This window comes from Chrysemys picta, chromosome 8 (genome assembly GCF_011386835.1).
Source record: "Chrysemys picta bellii isolate R12L10 chromosome 8, ASM1138683v2, whole genome shotgun sequence".
Classification (NCBI taxonomy): Eukaryota; Metazoa; Chordata; order Testudines; family Emydidae; genus Chrysemys; species Chrysemys picta.
The window spans coordinates 69473633-69495643 of record NC_088798.1 but is presented as its reverse complement, the minus strand read 5'-3'; the positions used below and the strand labels follow the sequence as shown (position 1 = coordinate 69495643).

Below are 22011 nucleotides of genomic sequence, written 5' to 3'. Positions count from 1 at the left end.
GTATGAAAGCTGGGAGCCAGGCTGGCAGACCCAGTGCAGGGGGCAGGAATGGAACACCGGGCACATGGGTGGGGGGAAGCAGGGGAAGGCTGGTTCCCCCAGTCAGTCTTGTCCAGAGCTATGATTTTTACAGTGATGTGGGGTATTTTCCATTTTAAATAATTTAATAGCTATGCAGGATTTTCTGTGCAGTAGCTAAATAGAACAATGGCAGCAATAGGGTCAAGAGGGGGCACAAAACAATCAGAGAAAGCACCAGCCCTTGGCCAGGAGGGAGTGACACCTGCCCATTACAGCCCCTTCCTCTGCCACGTACAGACATTGCACTTTACTTCCTGCAGCTCCAGCCAGGTTTCCAGAGCTGGTTCCCTGTCAGTCCAGATGACCATGGACCCAGCTCCCTTAGCCTCTGGCTGCAATGGGTTATTGTGGAATTTTGTCCTCACAGTGACACCCTTAGTCTGTCCAGGTTCTGAGGGTGCTGCTAGATATTATCACAATGATCCAGACAGCAAATGAACTGGCAAGGAAAGAGTAAAATAACCCCATGTGTGCAGCTAGACTCAACCATGGACCCGGAACACCTGAGCATATTAAAGGAACTGGCACATGAAATTGCAGACCTAATAGTAAGGATTTTAATGACTCTGTAAATTGGGGATTGTTCCCTATGACTGGAGAATTGCTACTATAGTATCTATTTTTTAAGAAAGGGAAAAAAGTGATCCGGGAATCTATAGACCTGTTAGTTTGACCTCAGTTGTATGCAAGGTCTTAGAACAAATTTTGAAAGAGAAAATAGTTAAAGACAGAGAAGTGAATGGTAATTGGGATAAAATAAAACATGGTTTTACAAAAGGAAGGTTGTGCCAAATCTCTTTCTTTGAGAAGATAACTGATTTTTTTAGACAAAGGAAATGCAGTAGATCTAATCTACCTGGATTTCAGTACGGCATTTGCACATAGGAAATTATTAGTTAAATTGGAGAAGAGGAGATTAATATGAGAATTGAAAGGTGAATAAGGAATTGGTTAAAAGGGAGACTACAATAGGTCATACTGAAAGGTGAACTGTCAGGCTGGAGGGAGGTTACTTACTAGTGGTGTTCCTCAGGGATCAGTCTTGGGATCAATCTTATTTAACATTATTACTTATCTTGGCACAAATGGTGGAAGCGTGCTAATAAAATTTGTGGATGACACAAAGTTGGGAAGTATTGCCAATCTAGAGGAGGACCAGAATATCCTACAAGAAGAACTGGATGACCTTAAAAACTGCAGTAATAGAAATGGGATGAAATTTCATAATGCAAAGTGCAAGGTCATGCATTTAGGGATTAACAATAAGAATTTTTGCTATAAACTGTGGATGTTGGATTGGAAGTGACAGAGGAAGAGAAAGACCTAGGTGTATTAGTTGATCACAGGATGACTATGAGCCGTCATTGTGATGCGGCCATGAAAAAGGCTAATGCAGTCCGAGGATGCAGCAGGTGAGGTATTTCCAGTAGAGATAATTAAGTGTTAGTATTGTTGTACAAGGCACTGGTTAGATCTTATCTGGAATAGTGTGTGCAGTTCTGGTCTCCCATGCTTAAGAAAGATGAATTCAAACTAAAACAGGTGCAAAGAAGAGTTACAAAAATTATCAGATAATTATCAGAGGAATGGAAAACCTAATTTGTGAGAGGAGACTCAAAGAGCTTGGCTTGTTTAGACTAAGCAAGCAAAGGCTGACGAGAGATGTGATTGCTTTCTATAAATACATCAGGGAGGGAGAGGAGTTAAGTTCAGTGTTGACACAAGAATAAAGGGTATAAACCAGAGGTTCCCAAAGTGGGCGATACCGCCCCCTGGGGGGCGCTGGAACGATCCAGGAGGGCAGTAGTTGCCTTGGGTGCAATTGGGGGGCGTTGAATAAAAATAAGGGGGCGGTGGAAGCATAAAGAAAGAATATAAGAAAATTTTGAAAAACCGTTCGTACATGTTTCATCTGTTGTGTAACATAGAGTTGAAGTTGTAGTGATTACTTTATTTTCCAAATAAATTCACAAATTATAACCGATCAGGTGTCAAGTCCGCCAACAGCTCTTAACAAGCAAGTGTTGGCAGGCGAGCGTGTCGCGCATTGTCGGGAAGTCCAGCATGCATCGGCAGGAATATGTGCGTGTAATGACTTGTTTACAATACGATACTATAAATAGGCGACATGTATGAAATCTAATTTAGATTGTTTCTTAATTGTGTAAAAAGCAGTTAACAATAGTGCAATAAGTATTTAAAATTTTTTATTCATATTCAATACCTTCGATCTTTACGGATTACGGATCACATACAAAGCAAATTGTATTATTGTTGTTTCAATAAAACGGCAATTTACACGTGAGTATTTTTATACATTTTCTTACATATCTACCGTACGTTTCTGTGTCTCTAGTGCTTACTAATAAAATCGTAGCAGGCTTGTGGCGGTACAGTACTATTTGAAGTGTACAGTCAATATATTTGTCATTTTTTATTACAATATTAACAAAAGCGGGGGAATGAAATCGTAAAAAAACTGTTAACTATTAACATTTATTTATATCTATCGAATCATCTGTGTTAAGTGGTAAATAAGCCGTGTGTTAATAAGGAACAATTATTTAAATAAGGGCAAACTAAGTTAAAACTATTAACTGATTTTTAATTGCATATTGATTATTTTTTAAATTAATTATTTCTTGATAAATTTAGTTTGATATTTGACAATTCAATATCAAATACATATATCTAATGCTGAGCAAAGAACAAAACCCAGTTTATTAGTTTCATTAGTATTTTAGTTTGGTTGTCTTTTGTTGTCTTATGCAAAAACCACTGTATACCTGATGTCGTGGGCGATATTCTAATAACACATCTTTCTTTACTATATTGTAGGACGTAGGCAGAAATATAGATACATAAAAGAACGCAAATTTGTCACTGCATCTTTCTGTTTGTTCGCTTAAAGAAGGTAGATTTCCAGGGGGGCGCTGAGTAATTTTTTTTCTGAAAAGGGGGCGGTAGGCCAAATAAGTTTGGGAACCTCTGGTATAAACTATCCATCAACAAGTTTAGGCATGAAATTAGATGACATTTTCTAGCCATCAGAGGAGTGAAGTTCTGGAACAGCCTCAATATGATGGGGGGCTAATTTAGCTACAAGAAGTTAGGAAAAAGATCTTGGAGTCATTGTGGATAGTTCTCTGAAAATGTCCACGCAGTGTGCAGCGGCGGTCAAAAAAGCAAACAGGATGTTAGGAATCATTAAAAAGGGGATAGAGAATAAGACTGAGAATATATTATTGCCCTTATATAAATTGATGGTACGCCCTCATCTCGAATACTGCGTACAGATGTGATCTCCTCATCTCAAAAAAGATATACTGGCACTAGAAAAGGTTCAGAAAAGGGCAACTAAAATGATTAAGGGTTTGGAACGGGTCCCATATGAGGAGAGATTAAAGAGGCTAGGACTCTTCAGCTTGGAAAAGAGGAGACTAAGGGGGGATATGATAGAGGTATATAAAATCATGAGTGATGTGGAGAAAGTGGATAAGGAAAAGTTATTTACTTATTCCCATAATACAAGAACTAGGGGTCACCAAATGAAATTAATAGGCAGCAGGTTTAAAACAAATAAAAGGAAGTTCTTCACGCAGCGCACAGTCAACTTGTGGAACTCCTTACCTGAGGAGGTTGTGAAGGCTAGGACTATAACAGAGTTTAAAAGAGAACTGGATAAATTCATGGTGGTTAAGTCCATTAATGGCTATTAGCCAGGACGGGTAAGGAATGGTGTCCCTAACCTCTGTCTGGCAGAGGGGGGAGATGGATGGCAGGAGAGAGATCACTTGATCATTGCCTGTTAGGTTCACTCCCTCTGGGGCACCTGGCATTGGCCACTGTCGGTAGACAGGATACTGGGCTAGATGGACCTTTGGTCTGACTCGGTACGGCCTTTCTTATGTTCTCCCCAGGGGAATGGTGGAGGTAAAAAAACTAAATGGAGTCAAGACTGAGCTTGATAAATTTATGAAGGGGGTAGTCTGACGAAACTACCTACAACATGTAGCTGATCTGCAGCATGTAGTAGCAAATGTCTCCAATGGCTGAAGATGGGACACTAGATGGGGAGTGCTCTAAGTTACTACAGAGAATTCTTTTCCAGGTGTTTGGCTGGTGGGTCTAACTGATTGCCATATTTGGGGTCAGGAAGGAATTTCCCCCTGGGTCAGATTGGCAGAGACCTGGGGGGTTAGCCCCTTCTTCTGCAGCATGGGGCATGAGTCACTTGTAGGTTTAAACTAGTGTAAATGGTGGATTCTTTGTAACTCGGAGCCTTTAAACCATGATTTGAGAACTTCACTAACTCAGCCAGAAGTTAGGGGTCTATTACAGGAGTGGGTGAGCGAGGTTCTGTGTCCTGCGATGTGCTGGAGGTCATACGACGGTCCTTTATGGCCTGGAGGACTATGAGTATATGAGCACCACCCAGCTTTGAAAAGGCTTAAAGAGAAAGGGCCGGACAGGAATTGGCTTCTGGGAGAAAAGGTGCATGCACAAGAGCCTGTTGAAAATTTCCAAAGGACTAGTGTATTCACTGAAAAATACCAGTTTGGGTTAAGGAAGGTGAATGGTGTTTGTTTGTTGTGGACAAAAAACAAACAATGCCCAACCCCTCCAAATATTTCATTGCGACATGTTCAAACTATAACACTTCAGTCCCACAGCACTGCCAGCCAGGAGCACGAGGGGACCCCCCACACCCTACAGCACTGCCAGCTAGACACACGAGGGGAACCCCACCCCACAGCATTGCTAGCCAGGCACACGAGCGGACCCCCATCCTACGGCACTGTCAGCCAGGGGCACAAGAGGACCCCCATCCTATGGCACTGTCAGCTAGGCGCACAAGTGGACCACCTGTGCCCCACATCACTGCCAGCCAGGCACACGAGGGGAACCCCTACGCCACCCATAGCACTGCCAGACAGGGGCACGAGGGGAACCCCCACTCCCACCCCACAGCACTGCCAGCCAGGCTCATGAGAGGAATTTTTGACCCCTTCCCACATATTCTTATGTTCTTTTCACTCCTGTACCATCTCTCCCGCCCTCTCCCTGTGAATCAAGCACAGACTTGCACACACAAATGCACTCAAATGCATTCTGGCATATCCATTCTGCTCCCTGTAGCTCCCCCCAAGCCCCGGACTTGGGACATGCAGGAGGGAACTCCAGGAGAGGCCCAGGTTGTTGGTTTGGGCCCTTGCAGAGACAGGAGCCAGATAGGAAATTCAGATCTGGGTTCAGATGTGCCATTTCCCCAGGGCTCAGGGTGTCCCAGAGCAGGAATGCCAAAGTCAAGCACCTGAACAATGCTGGGCTTGTTTGCTGAGGACCTAAACATGTCCATAACTGAAAAGAGCTTGTGTGTGAGGTGAGAGAAGATTGGGTTTGGATTCTGTGATTGTTCACTGTCAAGGCTGCTTCTCCACTTTGAACTTTAGGGTACAAATGTGGGGGCCTGCATGAAGACTTCTAAGCTTAACTACCAGCTTAGATCTGGTCCGCTGCCACCATTCCCAAGTGGATTCCCTTCCCTGGGAAGCCTTGAGAAACTCTTCACCAATTCCCTGGTGAATACAGATCCAAACCCCTTGGATCTAAAAACAAGGAAAAATCAATCAGGTTCTTAAAAAGAAGGCTTTTAATTAAAGAAAAAGGTAAAAATCATCTCTGTAAAATCAGTATGGAAAATAACTTTACAGGGTAATCAAACTTAAAGGGCTCTAGCCTCAGGTTCAAAGTATAGCAAACAAAGATAAACACTCTAGTAAAAGGTACATTTACAAGTTGAGAAAACAAAGGAAAACTAACACGCCTTGCCTGGCTATTTACTTACAAGTTTCAAATAGGAGAGACTTGTTTATAAAGATGTGGAGAACCGGGATTGATGTCTGGTCCCTCTCAGTCCCAAGAGTGAACAACATCCCAAACAAAGAGCACAAACAACAGCCTTCCCCCCACCAAGATTTGAAAGTATCTTGTCCCCTTATTGGTCCTTTGGGTCAGGTGTCAGCCAGGCTACCTGAGCTTCTTAACCCTTTACAGGTAAAAGGATTTTGGAGTCTCTGGCCAGGAGGGATTTTATGGCACTGTACACAGGAGAGCTGTTACCCTTCCCTTTATAGTTATGACATTCACAATGTACAGAGAGCTTGAACTTGAACATCTCTGGGCTCTGTGGTGCTAATTGCATGAAGGAATCACTGTGATCAGACACAGCCTCACAGGTCAGCACAACATGGTCTTTGCTCTGTGCCGTGTCATAACATGGTGATATGTTATGTTATGATATCTCACATTGTCAATGCAAACACCTTGAACAAAGGTTGGGTCTGACAGAGCTGGATGTGCATGGTCTGGGACATCTCCATTTCCCTTCCACTCCCAAACTGCCCCAGCCATGTCAAATTCATTTCTTCCAGCTGATTGTACTGGAAAGTGTGATGTTGAGAGTTTCCCAATTTTCTCTCTGAGCAGATGGGCTTGCCAGCTTCAGGAGCTTCCTTAGATCAGAGTTCAGTGAGGAGAACATTGAGTTCTGGATTGCCTGTGAAGAATACAAGAAAATCAAGTCCCCCACCAAGATGGCTGAGAAGGCCAAGAAAATTTATGAGGAGTTCATCCAGACGGAGGCACCTAAAGAGGTCAGTCCAGTCAGAGGGCGATTGATGTGGAGAGGGATGGATACATGACACAAGTACTGATAGCACCAAAGCAGGTTGCTCACACTGTGCTCACTTAAAAGTCACATGGGCATCTTGTCTAAACCTGAAGAGCCATAGAAAATGTGCAAAAATTGGAGCAGATTCCAACCACCTGGTCTACAATCCAGAGGCATGGCCAATGGAGCCTGCAGCTCCCAGCATGCAATTCTGCATTGGTGCAGAGAGAAGGGTCACTGCGCCCCATGCCTGGTGGCTGCACTTTGGTCACACCAGCTTCCATTCCTCCCTAGAGCTAGTGAACTGGCTTACACTGGTAAGGAACACATGAGAAATGTGCATGTAATTAGATATGTTGTGACACCAGCAACAGCTTTCACTTTACAGTTTACCTGTCTCCAGCAGACCTGTCTTGCTCCATCCACACTGACATCTCACCTGTCTCTCTGACATCTCTCAGGGAAATCTAACACAGCCTAAATAGAGTTCTTCATCTTCCCCCAAGCCCTTCCTTCTCCCCACTGTCACCCCAGACTACATCCCTAGCTTCCCTGTCACTCACATTGGTAATCAGCATGTCACTTTGACCTGGCCTTCACCCAGACCCACCCATCCAAACTGTGTCTAAACCTCACTGCTGTGGCCCCTAGGACACTGGGAAGACCCAGCCTTACCTGCCTATAAAGCTGATCAAAGCTCTCGTCCAAGCCCCTTGCATCTCCTGCCTTGATTATTATGATCTCCTCCTCTTGGACCTCAGGCCTCCAAACTAACACTCATAGCTATTCAAAATGTTGTTGTAGGCCCATCTCCTAACCCACCTACTCCCTCTTTACTTCCCTCCCTTTGTCCTGTCTCCAAGCACAAGGCTTGTCTCCACCTTTCCCCTCCATCTCTTAGCCCCATCCGGGAGATCTCATCATTTCCAGCAGTGCCGGGACAGGTGCAGGAAATCCACTGATCTCCTTCTTGTGGAGAAACCCTATGGCCCAAAGAAAAAAAGAGTGGGAAAAGGCAGGACAGGCGACCTGGGAAGCTGCAGAGGAGATGTCACAGTTGCCCCTCTGATGTCTTATCTCGATGTATATTCCCACACAAACTATGGCAAGATGATGTTAAAGTTGAGAGTTCCTATTGGTAATTTAAGGGAAACAACATTACAGCAATGTCACAATTATCCCCAAACTAAGTATTAATCCATGGCGAAAAGCTATGGTAATGCATAGTTATGGTTGCTTGGTGATATGTTGTCCCATGGCAGAAAGCTCAGTTGCACAAAACTTAAACGTCTGAAAACCAGGAAATGCACAGTTAAGGAATCCCATGCAGCCTTACCTCTGCCCTCTCTCAGCAATATCCAAATATGACCCATTGACACAGATACCTTTCATCTGCCAATCCCACAGTTGATGAAATGTACGAGTGCTTCATCTCCATTTACAACCCGCAGGATTGGTTAGCAGTAGGTTTAGAGACTCTCACCCACAGGATTCCAGCTGACACTCTCGACATACCACCAGGCAACCTTAACCCTGCATCAATGTAGTTTTTTTTCCCCATTTAATTTCCTTTAAAAAACAAACAAACAAACAAAAAAACAGGAAAAGATGTGTGGCTGGTAGGAGTTAGTAGTTATTTAGGCAGTTGTACATATCATGTCCCACAGTTAAGATACTGAACCATCCCCCCAATACACATGCATGTGCATGCACACATACCAGTGGGGTCCCACCAGACCTGCTTTGGCACACTTCCCCAGCCATGTCTCTGTACCCAGCTCTCCACACCACAGGCACGGAATGCATCTCCTTGAAGCCCTCACTCCCTGGTATGCAAACGGCTCTATTGCCATTACCACCCCCCACATAATCTAACTCACATTCAGTGCCTGGAGCAAGGGACAGCTATGGTACAGAGCAATGATATTGGGATGCAAGATCATTGGGATGCACTGGCAGAGCTGTGGAGTGCAGGCAGGTTGTGGTGCAGTGGGATTGGGGTGTAGAGGGGTTAGAATACACTGGCAGGTCTGGGGCAGAAGGGTGGATGGGCTGCAGGAAGGTTAGGATGTACTGGAAAAGTTGGGGATGCAGAGGTTTTGGGGTGCATTGGAAGAGCCAGGGGCACATGGGACTTGGGGTGCACTGGCAGAGCTGCAGAATTGGAATCTATGGGATTTGGGGTGCACCAGCACAGCGGGGAGGTGCAGATGTAGTGGAGTGGACTGACAGAGCTTGGAGTGCAGGGAGTTGGGGTGCACTGACAGCTTGGGGTGCAGGGAGTTGGGGTGTGCTGACAGCTGGGGGGCTGCCAGGCCTCCTTCACTTGAGCCCCCAAGCTCTGTCCCCTATCATACCCTACCATCCATCCCCATTTATTCCATTCTCCTCACTGCAGCCCCAAATCCTTTCCCCACTATTTTCCCCACTCCTCCAACCCCCAATAACCCTCCCCTCCCAGGAAGCAGTCACATGTCTATTCTCTCCCCCCCCCAATAAAACTGCCACCCATGACTCACAAATTGTAGCAACCACCAGCCATTTAGTCCAAAACTCCTTTGGTCATAGGTGGGGGTTGTGATTCACTCAGCCTTAGTTATGTTAATGGAAGGGGGAGTTCACAGCCATCGATAACAATGAGGCTTGTGATTCATCCAGTCATTAGTACCTCACAGCTTATTAATACAAGGCTGTAGAAGAAAACTGTTTTGGGGACATCTGTAATGGGGGAACCCCTAATTCAAATGATCCCAACTTTGGAGCACTAATGCTCCCCTTTACCTTGTTACTGGCACATGTGCCATGTAAAAATGTGTTCAGAGTTTGGGTCCCCCGAGGTTTACTGGGCACCGAGCATTACCTTGGGTAAAACTCGAGAGGTTGAGATCATGTTGAGCCACGTCACATCAATAGTTGGCTCTCTAGCTCTGGGCAAAACCAAAACCCACCTAGAAACTTTTTAAAATTGTTTTTCTAAGGCGCTTATATCTCCAGATCTCTTAGCTACAATGGCTCCAAACTTGGGTCATTAACCCTTCCCGCAGAGGCAAATTGCAAAAGAATCCAGCTACAGCTAAACATGTAGATTTTAGAGCGGTCAGACTTTAAACAGATGTCATGATGGAACCTCAACTATAGTGCCCCCTATGCCACTATAACAAAACCAGGAGAATCAGAGTTAAGGGAAATCTAAACACATTAAGGGAAGAATTACACAGCTCTTATCTAGCACGCTCTGTTAGAGGGCTTTCCCTTCTCCCTCCTACTTTCCTGGTTCTTGTCACGCAGACAGCAAACAGCAAAAGACCAGAAGTCCGAAGTGCAGCCAATGTGATGTTTATTGGGGTTAGTTTCCAAGCAAGCATATTCCAAAGCCCTTCACATCAATCAAGCTTATCTCTGATAGAGTCTGTTCCCCAGTGTTCCGTTCCAAGCTCTGATGCTACAGCCTGTTCCCCATTCCCTATTCCCGTTCCCCTTAGCAAGCATGATTCTAATTTCCCTTCTACTTCCTGTTTGACCCCAGTTTATATAGTAATATTCTCAGCTATACCTTAACCAATCATTTTACTGAAATGTAACTAACCAATCCTAACATATTGTAACATAATACTCTAACCAATTATATCCCACTACCCTAATTAACTTACACCTAGTAAAATTAATTATACAGCAGACAGAAACTATTAGAGAACCAGACAGATTAACAATAGAAAAGTGGGGGCCCCAAAGATAAAACGATACAGAAATGAGGGTTTCACAAGCACAATTATTGATAAGTGATTTCTTGCCAGGCTGGATGCTATCAAACTAAGTTTTCTTTAACCATCTTAAGATCTGTTTCTTTATCTGGTGGTGATGGGCACTCTGAGGACAGGATTGTCTTCCTTAACAGCCCAATATCACCTTATTTCAATGTGATTGGTTTGGGATGTGAAGATGTGACTGTATGCTTCCCAGCTTATGGCTGCCCCTGCTGCTTAGCCAAAGGCCTTAGCCTAAGAACAAGGCCTCAGACTATCATAGTGAGAGAAGGCCCATACATAGGCAGACTGATTTTGATTCTTTGTTTTTTTATACCCTTGTAACTAGCTAAGTGATAAAAATACACCTGAGTTCTTAAAGTATAGGCCTTTACAGGCAGGCCTGAATATCTATATTTTAACACTCTCCATCCCACAGTGCTTTACAAAGCAGGTCAGTAACATTAACCCCATTTTACAGATGGGAAAATGGAGACAGAGAGGGGCAGTAACTTGCCTCAGCAGGTCTAGAACTAGAACCAAAGTATCTTGAGTCATAGTCCAGTGCATTAGCCACCCAGCCACAGTATTGGCCTCTAGGCAGCTTACCAGCTTTAACTCTTCCTTGCAGCAATTCCATGAAATGATGGTAGAACCAGGCTGAAGGCATTTTAGATAATGATTTTTAATGTAGGTTTTGTCCAGGAATTTCCTTAGCTTTGAAAAATTATTTACAATTGCATACACAGATTTTAAAGGAGAACCCCAAATGAGAATACTGGAACAATGCAGTATTGGTAAGGAGATGATGATATTCAGCGTTGACATTAAACCATTTTTCTGTAGTTTAACTTCTAAGGGCAGATTCCCCGGGACACCAAATCAACACAGAGAAGTCAGAGCACACTAGCCAGTTACATAGGAAGTACAGCTGCTTTGTATCACCAGAGTAGGGCAAAGCAGCTGAAGTGCACTGCTGAATGTGCCCCCTAACTTGCAGGTTTAGAGAGCTGTGTCAGTGCGATGGTGCTCTGTGCAGGGGGAGATGGGGAGAGCCCTGCCCTAGTGTTTCTGTGCTGTAAGGCTCCCCTGTGCTCTTGCCTTTCCCGCACTGGTGCCCAAGCTAGCATTCTTGGAACACTTGAAGAGCATGGGTCCAGTTTCCCTCAGACCACTGGGTCATTGTAGCGAATAGGATTGTTACATGCAGATTAGCTGTAGAGGTAAAGTGGTGACTGATAAAGTTACCTCTAATAGCATAATAAGAGTACCAGTTGTAAGAGTTGCCTTTGTCTAATCATAATCATGTTGTATATAATTATTATTAACTAAATCTGATTACAAACAAACAGATTTCTCCAGATGCAGCCTGTGCACAAGATTTCAATCAATTTATCAATATGGAAAGTTTAACATGTCTGTATTATTCCATTATTAACAACATTCTGGACAAAGAAAAGACCAACAAAACGGTAAATTTCTTCAAGGACCCAGTATATATTTATTTTAAATCATAAACTGATGAAAGGGTTTTTGTGTGAATTCCCAGAACATTCCTTCACTCCCAGAGAGTCAGTGCTGCAATTCTGGGGAGGGTACATGCTATTTTTTATACAGAACTAAGAGGCTGAATCCCTTCTTTAGGTACAGAACAAAGCTCCACCTGAACTATGGAGTCAGGACTAGCACCTCCCAGCACCAATGAACCTGGCTTTGATAATTTACCTTGCTGTTTGTGCATCTGTATCTGGATCACGCAATGTGGTTCCAACTCTCTTGCTTAGGGCACCGAGTCCTTGTCCTGTTCACTTCCTATTGTGTCCCCATCACAGGTGAATATCGACCACTGCACCAAAGCTGTGACCATGAAGAACTTGGTGGAGCCATCAGTGAGCAGCTTCACTGAGGCTCAGAAGCGGATCTTTGCCCTGATGGAGAAGGACTCCCTGCCCAGATTTGTGCGGTCAGAGTTTTATCAAGAGTTAATCAAGTAGCAATGTAGCAAGCCTGTGCACTGCATCCCCTGCTAGGCACTCACAGTGAGCCATGCCTCTTTCCAAATCCCACCTTTAGTCTATAGCTGCTTTGCCTTAAAGATACCAAACTGAGAAAGCACTCAACTGCATTGCTAAACTCCTTCCACATTGTTTTGGACTTTCTCCTATGTGCCACATGTCTCCTTTTCTACAGTCTCTTTCCCTGCTCCCTTCCCAAGATCCCTGTTATGAAAAAGCCCTAGTGATTTTACCCATTGGTCTTAGACTGCATTACTGAGAGTCATCTTGGCAGCTAGTTGACAGCAAGCTTCACCAGAGTAGTTCCATGGAGACGCAAAGGAGGCTTGCAGGAGCCTTGGCACTCATCTGGTACGCAGAGCTGTGGCCTGTAAAGCTTATAGGTCCTAGGTCTTGTCCACACTACAGAGTTTTGTCAACAAAAGTTATGCTGTCATACAGCAACTGCTTTAATTAAAACTGCTGTTGCATGTCCAGACTATGCCCTTGTGTTGGCAGAGCGCATCCACACTACCAGCTCTTGCATCAACACACAGAACAGTGCACTGTGGGTAGCTATCCCTCTGTGCAACTGGCTGGAGGGTGCTTTGGGATGGGTTTGCAATGCCTCATGGGGCAGGCACAGCATTACATGATGTAAGTTTCTCGTTCCATGGGCATCCTACTAGATTGCCACCTGCTTTTCAACTAAAGTGTGGGCGGATGGGAGAGTGTGTGACAGGGTGTGTGTGTGTGGGGGGAGAGTGTATGAGAGAGTGTGGGGGGGAGTGTGTGTGTCACCATGCTGTCTTTGTAAGTCCAAACAATCTTGAGGTGGTGGAGGGGAACGTTCTCCCCCCGCAACAGTCCCCTCCTCCCTCCCTGGCTCTGCACAGCACAGCAGTCTTTTCCCCCATCTCCTAGTTCCAGGGAGAGCAGGACTCCATGTTAAGGGTCCTGTGATTTCCTCCACGTTCTCCCATAGCCTCCTCAGACCACTGATCCACCCCTACCCTGTACTCCAGGCAGGGGAGCGTGTTGCTCTCCATGCTGAGGAATGTCAAAGCTTCCTGGAGTTTTGAAAGGGGAAGGGTGCATATCTGCAGGGCAGCAGAGTTCAAAACATTGAACAGAGTGGTCACAGCGGGCATTGTGGAATACTGGGGGAGGCCAGTTACATAGACATAACGAACAGCAGTGTTGCTTTGTCGCTTTAACTTTGCCCCAAAATGCTCTCTGCCTGTCATTGAGGTGGGTTTATTTTATTGGCAAAACAGGAGAGTTTTGCCAGAAAAAGTAGCACTGTAGTGGGTACACCTCCACTGTTTTGTTGATAAAAGCTGCCTTTTGCAGACAAAACTGTATACTGTAGACAAGGCCATAGTGTCCAGTGCTCTAGCTGGAACTGAGCAGCCTTGATTCAGATAAACTCAGATGAGAATCAGAGAAGCATCCACACTTCAATGTTTACCCAAAACAACCACATGACTGAGCTGCTAGACCATATGTCCTCATCCATCCCTACTTGCAGGTCAGGTTACACTGATCTGATACCCTCGCTGTGACCAGCTGGATGAATTGAACATGTGAAATACTAATGGCATGGAAAGGGTGTTAAAATACTCCTGTCTCCTCCTGCCACGGCCCAAGACCTTGAAGTGACTGCTCTAAGTGTTAGCACTCTGTGCGGTTGTGACAGTCTTTGAAGGAGGAGGTGTTTGACAGCAAGCCCCACTGAGTGAAAGCCACCTCAGTTCTTCTGAAGCATTTGCTTTTTGGGGCCCCTGACACTGAGTCTGAGACCAGCTAGTGACAGGATTAGCTCTAATTGCACGTTGTGTCCACACATGACATGGTGGCTGCACAGTTAGTAACCATAGCCATGGCAGCACCAGTGTTTTGCCCTGGGTCATGACAGAGACTGCCACGTGGCTGCCTTCTTGGATCCTGGGGCACACTGTTATTTGCAATGTAGATCCTCCACACCCCCAGCAAACTGTGTCCACATGACTGGTTTGGCCTGCCCTCTCTCCTCCCTGCTTTCCAAGCGGGAGCACGGCCCACTTGCTGCTCATTCAGCATATCTGCTGGACACAGAAGCACTATGGGGTTTTCCCAGCATGAACTGATCCAATCACAGACAGGCAGCCTGGAAGGCGCGGGCCCACACAAGTGTCACAAGATTGTTTTTGACACAGGAAGGTCAGATGAGAATCACAAACTGGTAACAATGACAGTTCTATTCATGCCATACCTAGGTACAGGGTGTATCTGGAGCTCCCGGACTGCGTTCTTCAGCTAGTAACACACTTCCCATTGTCAGTGTGCTGGGCGAGGCTATTGTGAGCAATAGGCCCTTCAACACACCACCTCTGCTGGAACAAACAGTGCTCCTTTTGAGCTGGAGACAGGGAGAAAAATAAAACAAACATCATTATCCAAAACACTGGGATTGCTGACTAGCAACCCAGACCTCTGCCTGCATTAGAGTTAGTGAGCTTGTCATTTCCAGAGCCATATACAACCCCACAATGCCTATGCACAGCCTTACTCAATGCTCCCCAGGAGTTTAGATTTCAGAATAGCAGCCGTGTTAGTCTGTATCCGCAAAAAGAAGAACAGGAGGACTTGTGGCACCTTAGAGACTAACAAATTTATTAGAGCATAAGCTTTCGTGGACTACAGCCCACTTCTTCGGATGCATCCGAAGAAGTGGGCTGTAGTCCACGAAAGCTTATGCTCTAATAAATTTGTTAGTCTCTAAGGTGCCAGGAGTTTAGAGGTGTGTTTGACTCATCACTGTGGGTGTCCTGCTGTTGAAGGCATGTCCTAGTTATTCTCCCAAGAGCAGCATGCCAAAGTGATAGTTCTGCACCAACCCAAAAAAGAAAGTTCATTAGAGGAGGTAAAACTTGTTGAAAGAACATGACTAATAGAAACAGTTTGGGTCAGTTGCTGAGAACAGCCCTGAAGAAAAGGCATCCGTGGAAACTGGAGAAATAAAACCCTGCCTTCTTGAACAGATGGCAAATGGTGCTGAGCTTTGTGCAGTCCATTTCCCTCTGTCCAGGCTCCTCATTCTGTTTAGATGGGGTGTACATATTTGTATTGCTGACACAATTGGCCAGTTTGTGTTCAAGCAGGATGACAGTACTGGTGGGGCTTGTGGAAGGTGACAGACTTTTTTCATTTTGAAAAATATTACAGCTCACAGGCATTATCCTTTACCCGTGGTTCCAGCCCAACTCAGCAGCCACCAGAAGTTGTGATCATCTGCAGACCTTGGGGGGTGGGGGGCTGTGTGAAATAAAGCTGGGATCTCAACTCAGTTTCAAGCTAAGTGTCCATCAGAAGCGTGATTGGCAGAAACTGGCCCCCCGCTGGTGAAAAGGCCAGGGACTGACTGGACCTTGACATGAATGTCTTTTCTCCTCCGGGGGTTTCCTAGGAAGCCTGCAATGCCACTGCTTGTGATATGACTGCCTATGGCTAAATACAGGACATCAGTCTCCACAGCTGACGATCCAGCATTTTTATTTTTTAAAATCAGTTATAAAACTCTCAGCAGTCTGTTAAAATGGGCCACCCACGCTCAGAATCCAGAGCTGGCAATCCAGAGCCTGGGAGACCGCGTGCAACATGGAATAAAATAAACGATGGGTTTGCAAACCTTTTATACACTTACAAAAGCTATCAAAAAAACACCATCCCCAAATATTTACACCTCATTTCCATGGTGACAGAATAAAAATACATAGCTAGCTGGGCTGAACATTCCAGGAAACAAACTCTGGTAATGCATTTATTTTTCTTTCTCTCAAGCAAGTGGCCTGGGAAAGTTAGAGGCCTCATGACAGGACCACTGCCTGGTATTCTCATTCCCTTCCCCTGTGTGAAGATGTAACCCCTGTGTCAGTCATCCTGCAAGGTGGTAAAGTGGCAGTATCACAATGGGCCCAACCCATTGCAAAGGGACCTCTCACATCTTTCACCTCCCCTTTGAGAAAGTAAAAAGAGCAGAAAATATCAATATAAATAGAGCCTTTTTCTGTCTGGCTTTGAAGGGAAATAGGTTAGGAACAGAACTGGGGCTAAGACCAAAACTGGTTCAGCAGTTACAATATAGGATAAACATACCATCGCTGAGCCACATTCACTCCTGGTGTAATTCTACTGATTTTAGTGCAGGTATCTCAGAGAATTAGCTTGGTTCAGTATGTCTCTGCATAATACAAATGGCCAGAAATGCAGGCTCAAATGGGCTCCCAGCAGAAAAACAAGTAAATGACATGTGGGAGTCTAAGATGTTGCTGGAAAGACTGAAATGCCTCACAGGTACATTGGGAATTCAAATTTGTAATTGCAAGTTAACCAAACAAATCGTGTTTTAATTGGCAATATATTTAATCCCCTTCTCTCGCTTTCTCCAGTAAGACCTGCCCTATGGACTGCCACCAATGGGTGACGACTTATTAGTTTAAGTAACCTCTTTAAGATATCTGCACGTTTCCAGTTCTCTAGTTAAAAAGTCATTCTGGTTTGGCTGGTCCTTTGAGTGGTTGCTTAAAATGAACAGCTCTATATACATATATGCACATACACACACACAGATTTTCAGTCAGTTTCTGCTAGGTGTCCAAATTTGTTCATGCAAATTTTACATACTCAGTTAATTGTTTGCCTAGTTATCACATGTATGTCTGCAAAACAGGTACTTCAGGCCTAACTATCCAATCTGATCACACAAACACGCACGGGCCATCATTCTACACCCAAAATTCAAGGCCATCTTTTGAAAATGTGATCCTAAAAGCCTATTCTTGTAGCTGTCTGATTTGGATTCCAACACATGTAATCTTTCTTCCCTGAATCCTGCTGCAGGATAATTTACACAGGAGAACAAGCTGGGGTGGGTTGGGTATTTATGGTGAAGTCAGGACTGCCTTACACTCATTAAAAGGAAAGGGGGATGCCATAGGTATCAAATGTGCCATAGGAACCACAGGCATCAGATGTACATTGACCATTTCCTGGAAGTTGGAGCTGTGGAAAGTGCTGTGGGTTATTTTGGTAACCACTGGTGAGTACATCCTAACCTGTGCTCTTCTACCAGATACTCAAACTTCTCAGATCTTCCCCAGTCAACCAGATCTCTCCCTTCATAGTGCTCCTTAGAAAATTCCTTTTTGTCTCATGAAAGCACACTCCACTCATGCCCATAAAGACCAGATATTGGCTCTATTGGGACATCACAGCGATGTGCTGGGTGGCCCTGTGCTGAGATGTAGTTTGTAGCCTAAAAACTGCTTTGGTTTGTCATATGCTATCACAACAACTTCTGGTGGCACCTGGGCAGCAGGAAGCCTTGGGACTGGGTTTGAGTTCTTTTGAAATGTAGTCTATCAGAAATCCCTCCTGGCCTCCACTTCTGCTACAGAAAGGATAAACCTCCTCTCCTAGATACTTAATTTTGAACTAGGTCCAATTTAGCCTAATTCTCTATTAGCTACAGAAGGGCCTGTGCAATGTGACCTCAGAAGCATTTGGGATTTCTAAAAGCTGTGTTTGTGTAGACTGTTACTTTGTTTATTCACTCCGGCATATAAACAGTCTGAAAGGTGACAAATGACACCATCTGATGAGGAAGCGGATAATTCTGAAACCCAAGCAACATCTGCTATGGGACCGATACCATCTGTAATGTGTCTATTATCAAGTATTTTATATATTCTCTGTTACTTGTACTTTTATTATGTTACACATATATCAGCACGATATATACAGCATTATCTATCTGTATTCTTATATACACATTATATATATATTCATCATGTTAACTTCACTTGAGTCCTTAGTGAGTCAGTGAATCAAAACATACAATTTAAATGCATGTTAGCTAACAGCAAGATTGTTCACTTTTCACACTTGCCCATTGTTTCTCGCAGCCTTGAGCACTGAGTAGAAGTAGAATGGTTTCAGGTATTTTATTGAGCTAAAACTCAACCTTTCATTGGTATTTTCTTATCTCTTTCTTTGCACTGTGTTGATAGATTACTCCTTTATTGGAGCAGCAGCTATTATCTTTAGAAAAGAAGCAAGTGGATTTGTGCTATTCTAGGGAAAGGCAAGTGGCCAGGGACCCTCTCCTGGCAAGGCAACCCCAGGCTGAATTTCTAGGTCTCTAGTCTCAGTGCATTGCTTTCATGTGAGTTCAGTGGTTCCAGCATCCTGGCAAAGCACTCATTGAATGGAAAGCCCCTCTCTTGGCATATCATGCTGCCCCAATTGCCTCCTGGCCATGGGGTTGAGGTCACTTGCCATGGATCTCTGGTAGGCCCTGTGATTTGAAGCCTCCCTCTCACTGAGACCCATTCTCATTGTGCACCGTTTAAAGCCTGTATCTATTCCATCATGCCTGTGCTGTTAACTGACCTGAGTGGGCTGTGGAAATACCCTGTGCATCTGGTACAGAACCTGGAAAATCTTCAGGACCATAATCTCTTTAAATCTGCCCTTTGTGCCCTGAAGAGGTTAACATCATGTACTGTCAAACCAAACCACATCCCACTACAAGAGGTGAACAACTGTATGGGTCAACTCCCATGACAGGGCCTGTCTTGTAGGGTGCTGAGTGGTTCCCCCAAGCGGCTCTTATCCATCCAAACCTGTGGCCTCAGTGCATTGCCATGTTAGGGCAGTGCAGGCTAGGTCAACTGGGTCTGTTCTGTAACATGCATGTAACCTTCAATATAACCAGAATATAAAAATATTATCACTGACATGGCTCTATGGCTTGTTTATTTACTTCATCGCTTTATGATCAAGGTCAGATATCAGGCTTAGCTTCAGCAATGCATTTCCAGGACTTGGCTTTTATTAGAAAGGTGAATGAAAGCAGGCACAGAGCAAAGCGAAGTTCCAGACCTCTGCTAGAATAGGGAGGGAGATTTCCTGGGGATTAAAAAATGAACCAGCAACTACTGGAGATTGGCCTGCCCCAGATTCCTGGTGTGAGCCCCTTCAGCCCCAGCACACTTCAACTGGTAACCATAGGCCATCACTTGGTAACCAAAGAATGGGACCAACCCTTCCCATTGTGATGGGTTTGGTCAGAGAGACCCCCTTTGGACTGTCACCTGATGTGCTGGATTTACCTCTGAGCCCGTTTTCCCTGATGGCTTAGGACTCCAGAACCCTGCCTTATTGAGCCAGACATGCTAGCCTGCTGCAACACAGACCCAGGTCTGAACCATGCCGCCAAAGCTGCAGGTTTTAACAGGTAACCTGCTGAGTGGTTTCCAATCTCCAGCACCCAGACACCCAGTTCCCAGTGGGATCTAAACCCCAAATAAATCCATTTTAGTCTGTATAAAGCTTATACAGGGATATAGAGATATGCACAGCTGTTTGCTCACCCAGGTATTACTCTGGGTTAATTAATAAACAAAAGTATAAAAAGTAGGGTTTAATTGGTTTCAAGTAATAACAGACAGAGCAAAGTAAGTTACCAAGCAAAATAAAACAAAACACGCAAGAAAGTGAATACAGGTAAATCTCATCCTCTAAGATGTTCCAATAAGCTTCTTTCACAGACTAGACTCCTTCCTAGTCTGGGCCCAATCCTTTCCCCTGGTACAGTCCTTGTTAGTTCCAGCTCAGGTAGTAACTAGGGGATTTCTCATGACTGGCTGCCACCTGTGTTTTGTTCCACCCCCTTTTATAGCTTTGGCACAAAGTGGGAATTTTTTGTCTCTCTGGATCCCCACCCCTCCTTCTAAATGGAAAAGCACCAGGTTTAAGATGGATTCCAGTTCACATGTCACTCTAAGACCACCTTCTTCATTATTTAGTAGCTAGAAGACATGTACATAGGAAGGCTTGCAGGTAAACAAACCCATTCACAGTTCATTGATTCTGAAGCACCCTTAATGGCTTCCACTTAACATGTTTACATCAGTAATACAAGTTTATAACTTATTCTCCTAACTCCAGACATAGAAATAATACATGCAAACAAATAGGATGAACTCACTCAGTAGATCATAAGCTTTGTAATGATACCTTACAAGAGACCTTTTGCATGAAGCATATTCCAGTTACATCATATTCACACTTATAAACATATTTCCATAAAATATATGGAGTGTAAAAATCACACCCATACTGTGCATTTGGCTGCTGCCCCTGCCTGTAGTATTAAAACCCCCCTCCACGCCACAGCACTCCTCTGGAAGAGAAGCACCACTCCTCTCCTCTGCCCCAAATCAGGTCAAAGTGAAAATAAAAAGTTTTTTTTTTATTTTCCTGAGCTACAAGAAAACTCATTATTAGCCCAGCTCCGGTGCCCAGCCCTTTGACACAAATCACCACACATGGAGTGAAGGGGTTGTTTAGCTGAAAGGATAGAATTAGCACTTTCACAGGGTTTCAACAAGTAATGATGAGAAATCCCTCAAGTCCTTTTCACAGCAATTCAGAGTTTGCTGACATCTGGCTCTTGTATGAATGCCAGGTGGGGGGAGGGGGGAGCTGAAATCAAAGGAAAGACCCAGCTGAGGAGTGAAGGTGAGGCATGCATGGCAGCTCTGCCAGTTGCAGTATATCATGGGGATCAGTCTCTAGTCTGTGAATATGGAATGTTTCAGCAGAGGGCAGCATGACACAGATTCTCTCCAGCGCCTGAGACCCTGATAGCACAACAGCCATTCAGGAGCTAAGCCAGGACACGGCAGCTCCAAGCAATAATGCCCTGACATATAAGGGGCAGCCCAGATACAAGCGGGACATTGTCCCTGCTGCTAAGTGCTCTAGCCTATAGAGGATCCATTGCTGCCAGGAAGGAGACCTCTTGCAGGGCATGAGGAGAATGTTCCTTAAGGCCAGAGACAGCAAGTGGTATTTCAGCTCCAGGAGACCTCCCAGGGCATGCTGACAGCTAGGGCAATAATATATGGACACAGCACATCTGTGTAAGGATGCTCATGGAACACTGAGTAAACCCTGCATTCAAAGGTGTTGTGCCAGCTCTTTGGCCTGCCCTGAGCAAAGCTGGGTGCTGGTGTGCTTGAATCTTGCCTACTTGTCCTGGTGGGGAGCTAGTTTTGAAGTGTCTGGAGGAGAGCAGGCTCCCAGGTGTGATGCCTGGTCAGGGATTCCCAGACTAGGAACAGGGCCTGCCCAGCATGACACTTCAAGACAGCATGTTAATGCCCATGTCCCAGGAGGTCACAGAGCTCTGCCTGGTCAATGCTATGGCCAATGAGCAGCACACACTGTGCTATCATTGGCCAGAGGTCCTGGGTCAGGGACACACCCATGCCTGCTGGATGGATACCCCTGGGACCGGTATGACATGCTCCCTAGCACAAATGCTGAGGGAATGGTTGTCAGAGGGAGAGTCTGGGAGGCAACAACACTGTGGACCCCCTGTAACATACCAGGGTACAATCCAGACCAGTGAGTAGCTGTGTCACCTCTGCCCTGTAACCTGAGCTGCCCTTTATAATGCCTTGCTGCAGTA

At 44.9% G+C, this 22011-nt stretch overlaps 1 protein-coding gene across 3 annotated transcripts in view; it reads left to right on the top strand.

Moving 5' to 3' along the window:
• Nucleotides 1-19270, top strand: part of RGS5 (regulator of G protein signaling 5) — an 85442-nt gene extending 66172 nt beyond the window's left edge. For 2 of the 3 annotated variants that reach the window (XM_065555772.1, XM_065555771.1), the window contains exons 5-7: nt 6571-6737; nt 11850-11969; nt 12330-19270. In XM_065555772.1, coding sequence (XP_065411844.1) covers nt 6571-6737; nt 11850-11969; nt 12330-12491 — 449 coding nt within the window. In that variant the 3' untranslated portion in view covers nt 12492-19270. The remainder of the gene's footprint in view (nt 1-6570; nt 6738-11849; nt 11970-12329) is intronic. The other variant, XM_024107146.3, reaches the window with a different exon arrangement.
• The last annotated feature ends 2741 nt before the right edge of the window (nt 19271-22011 follow it).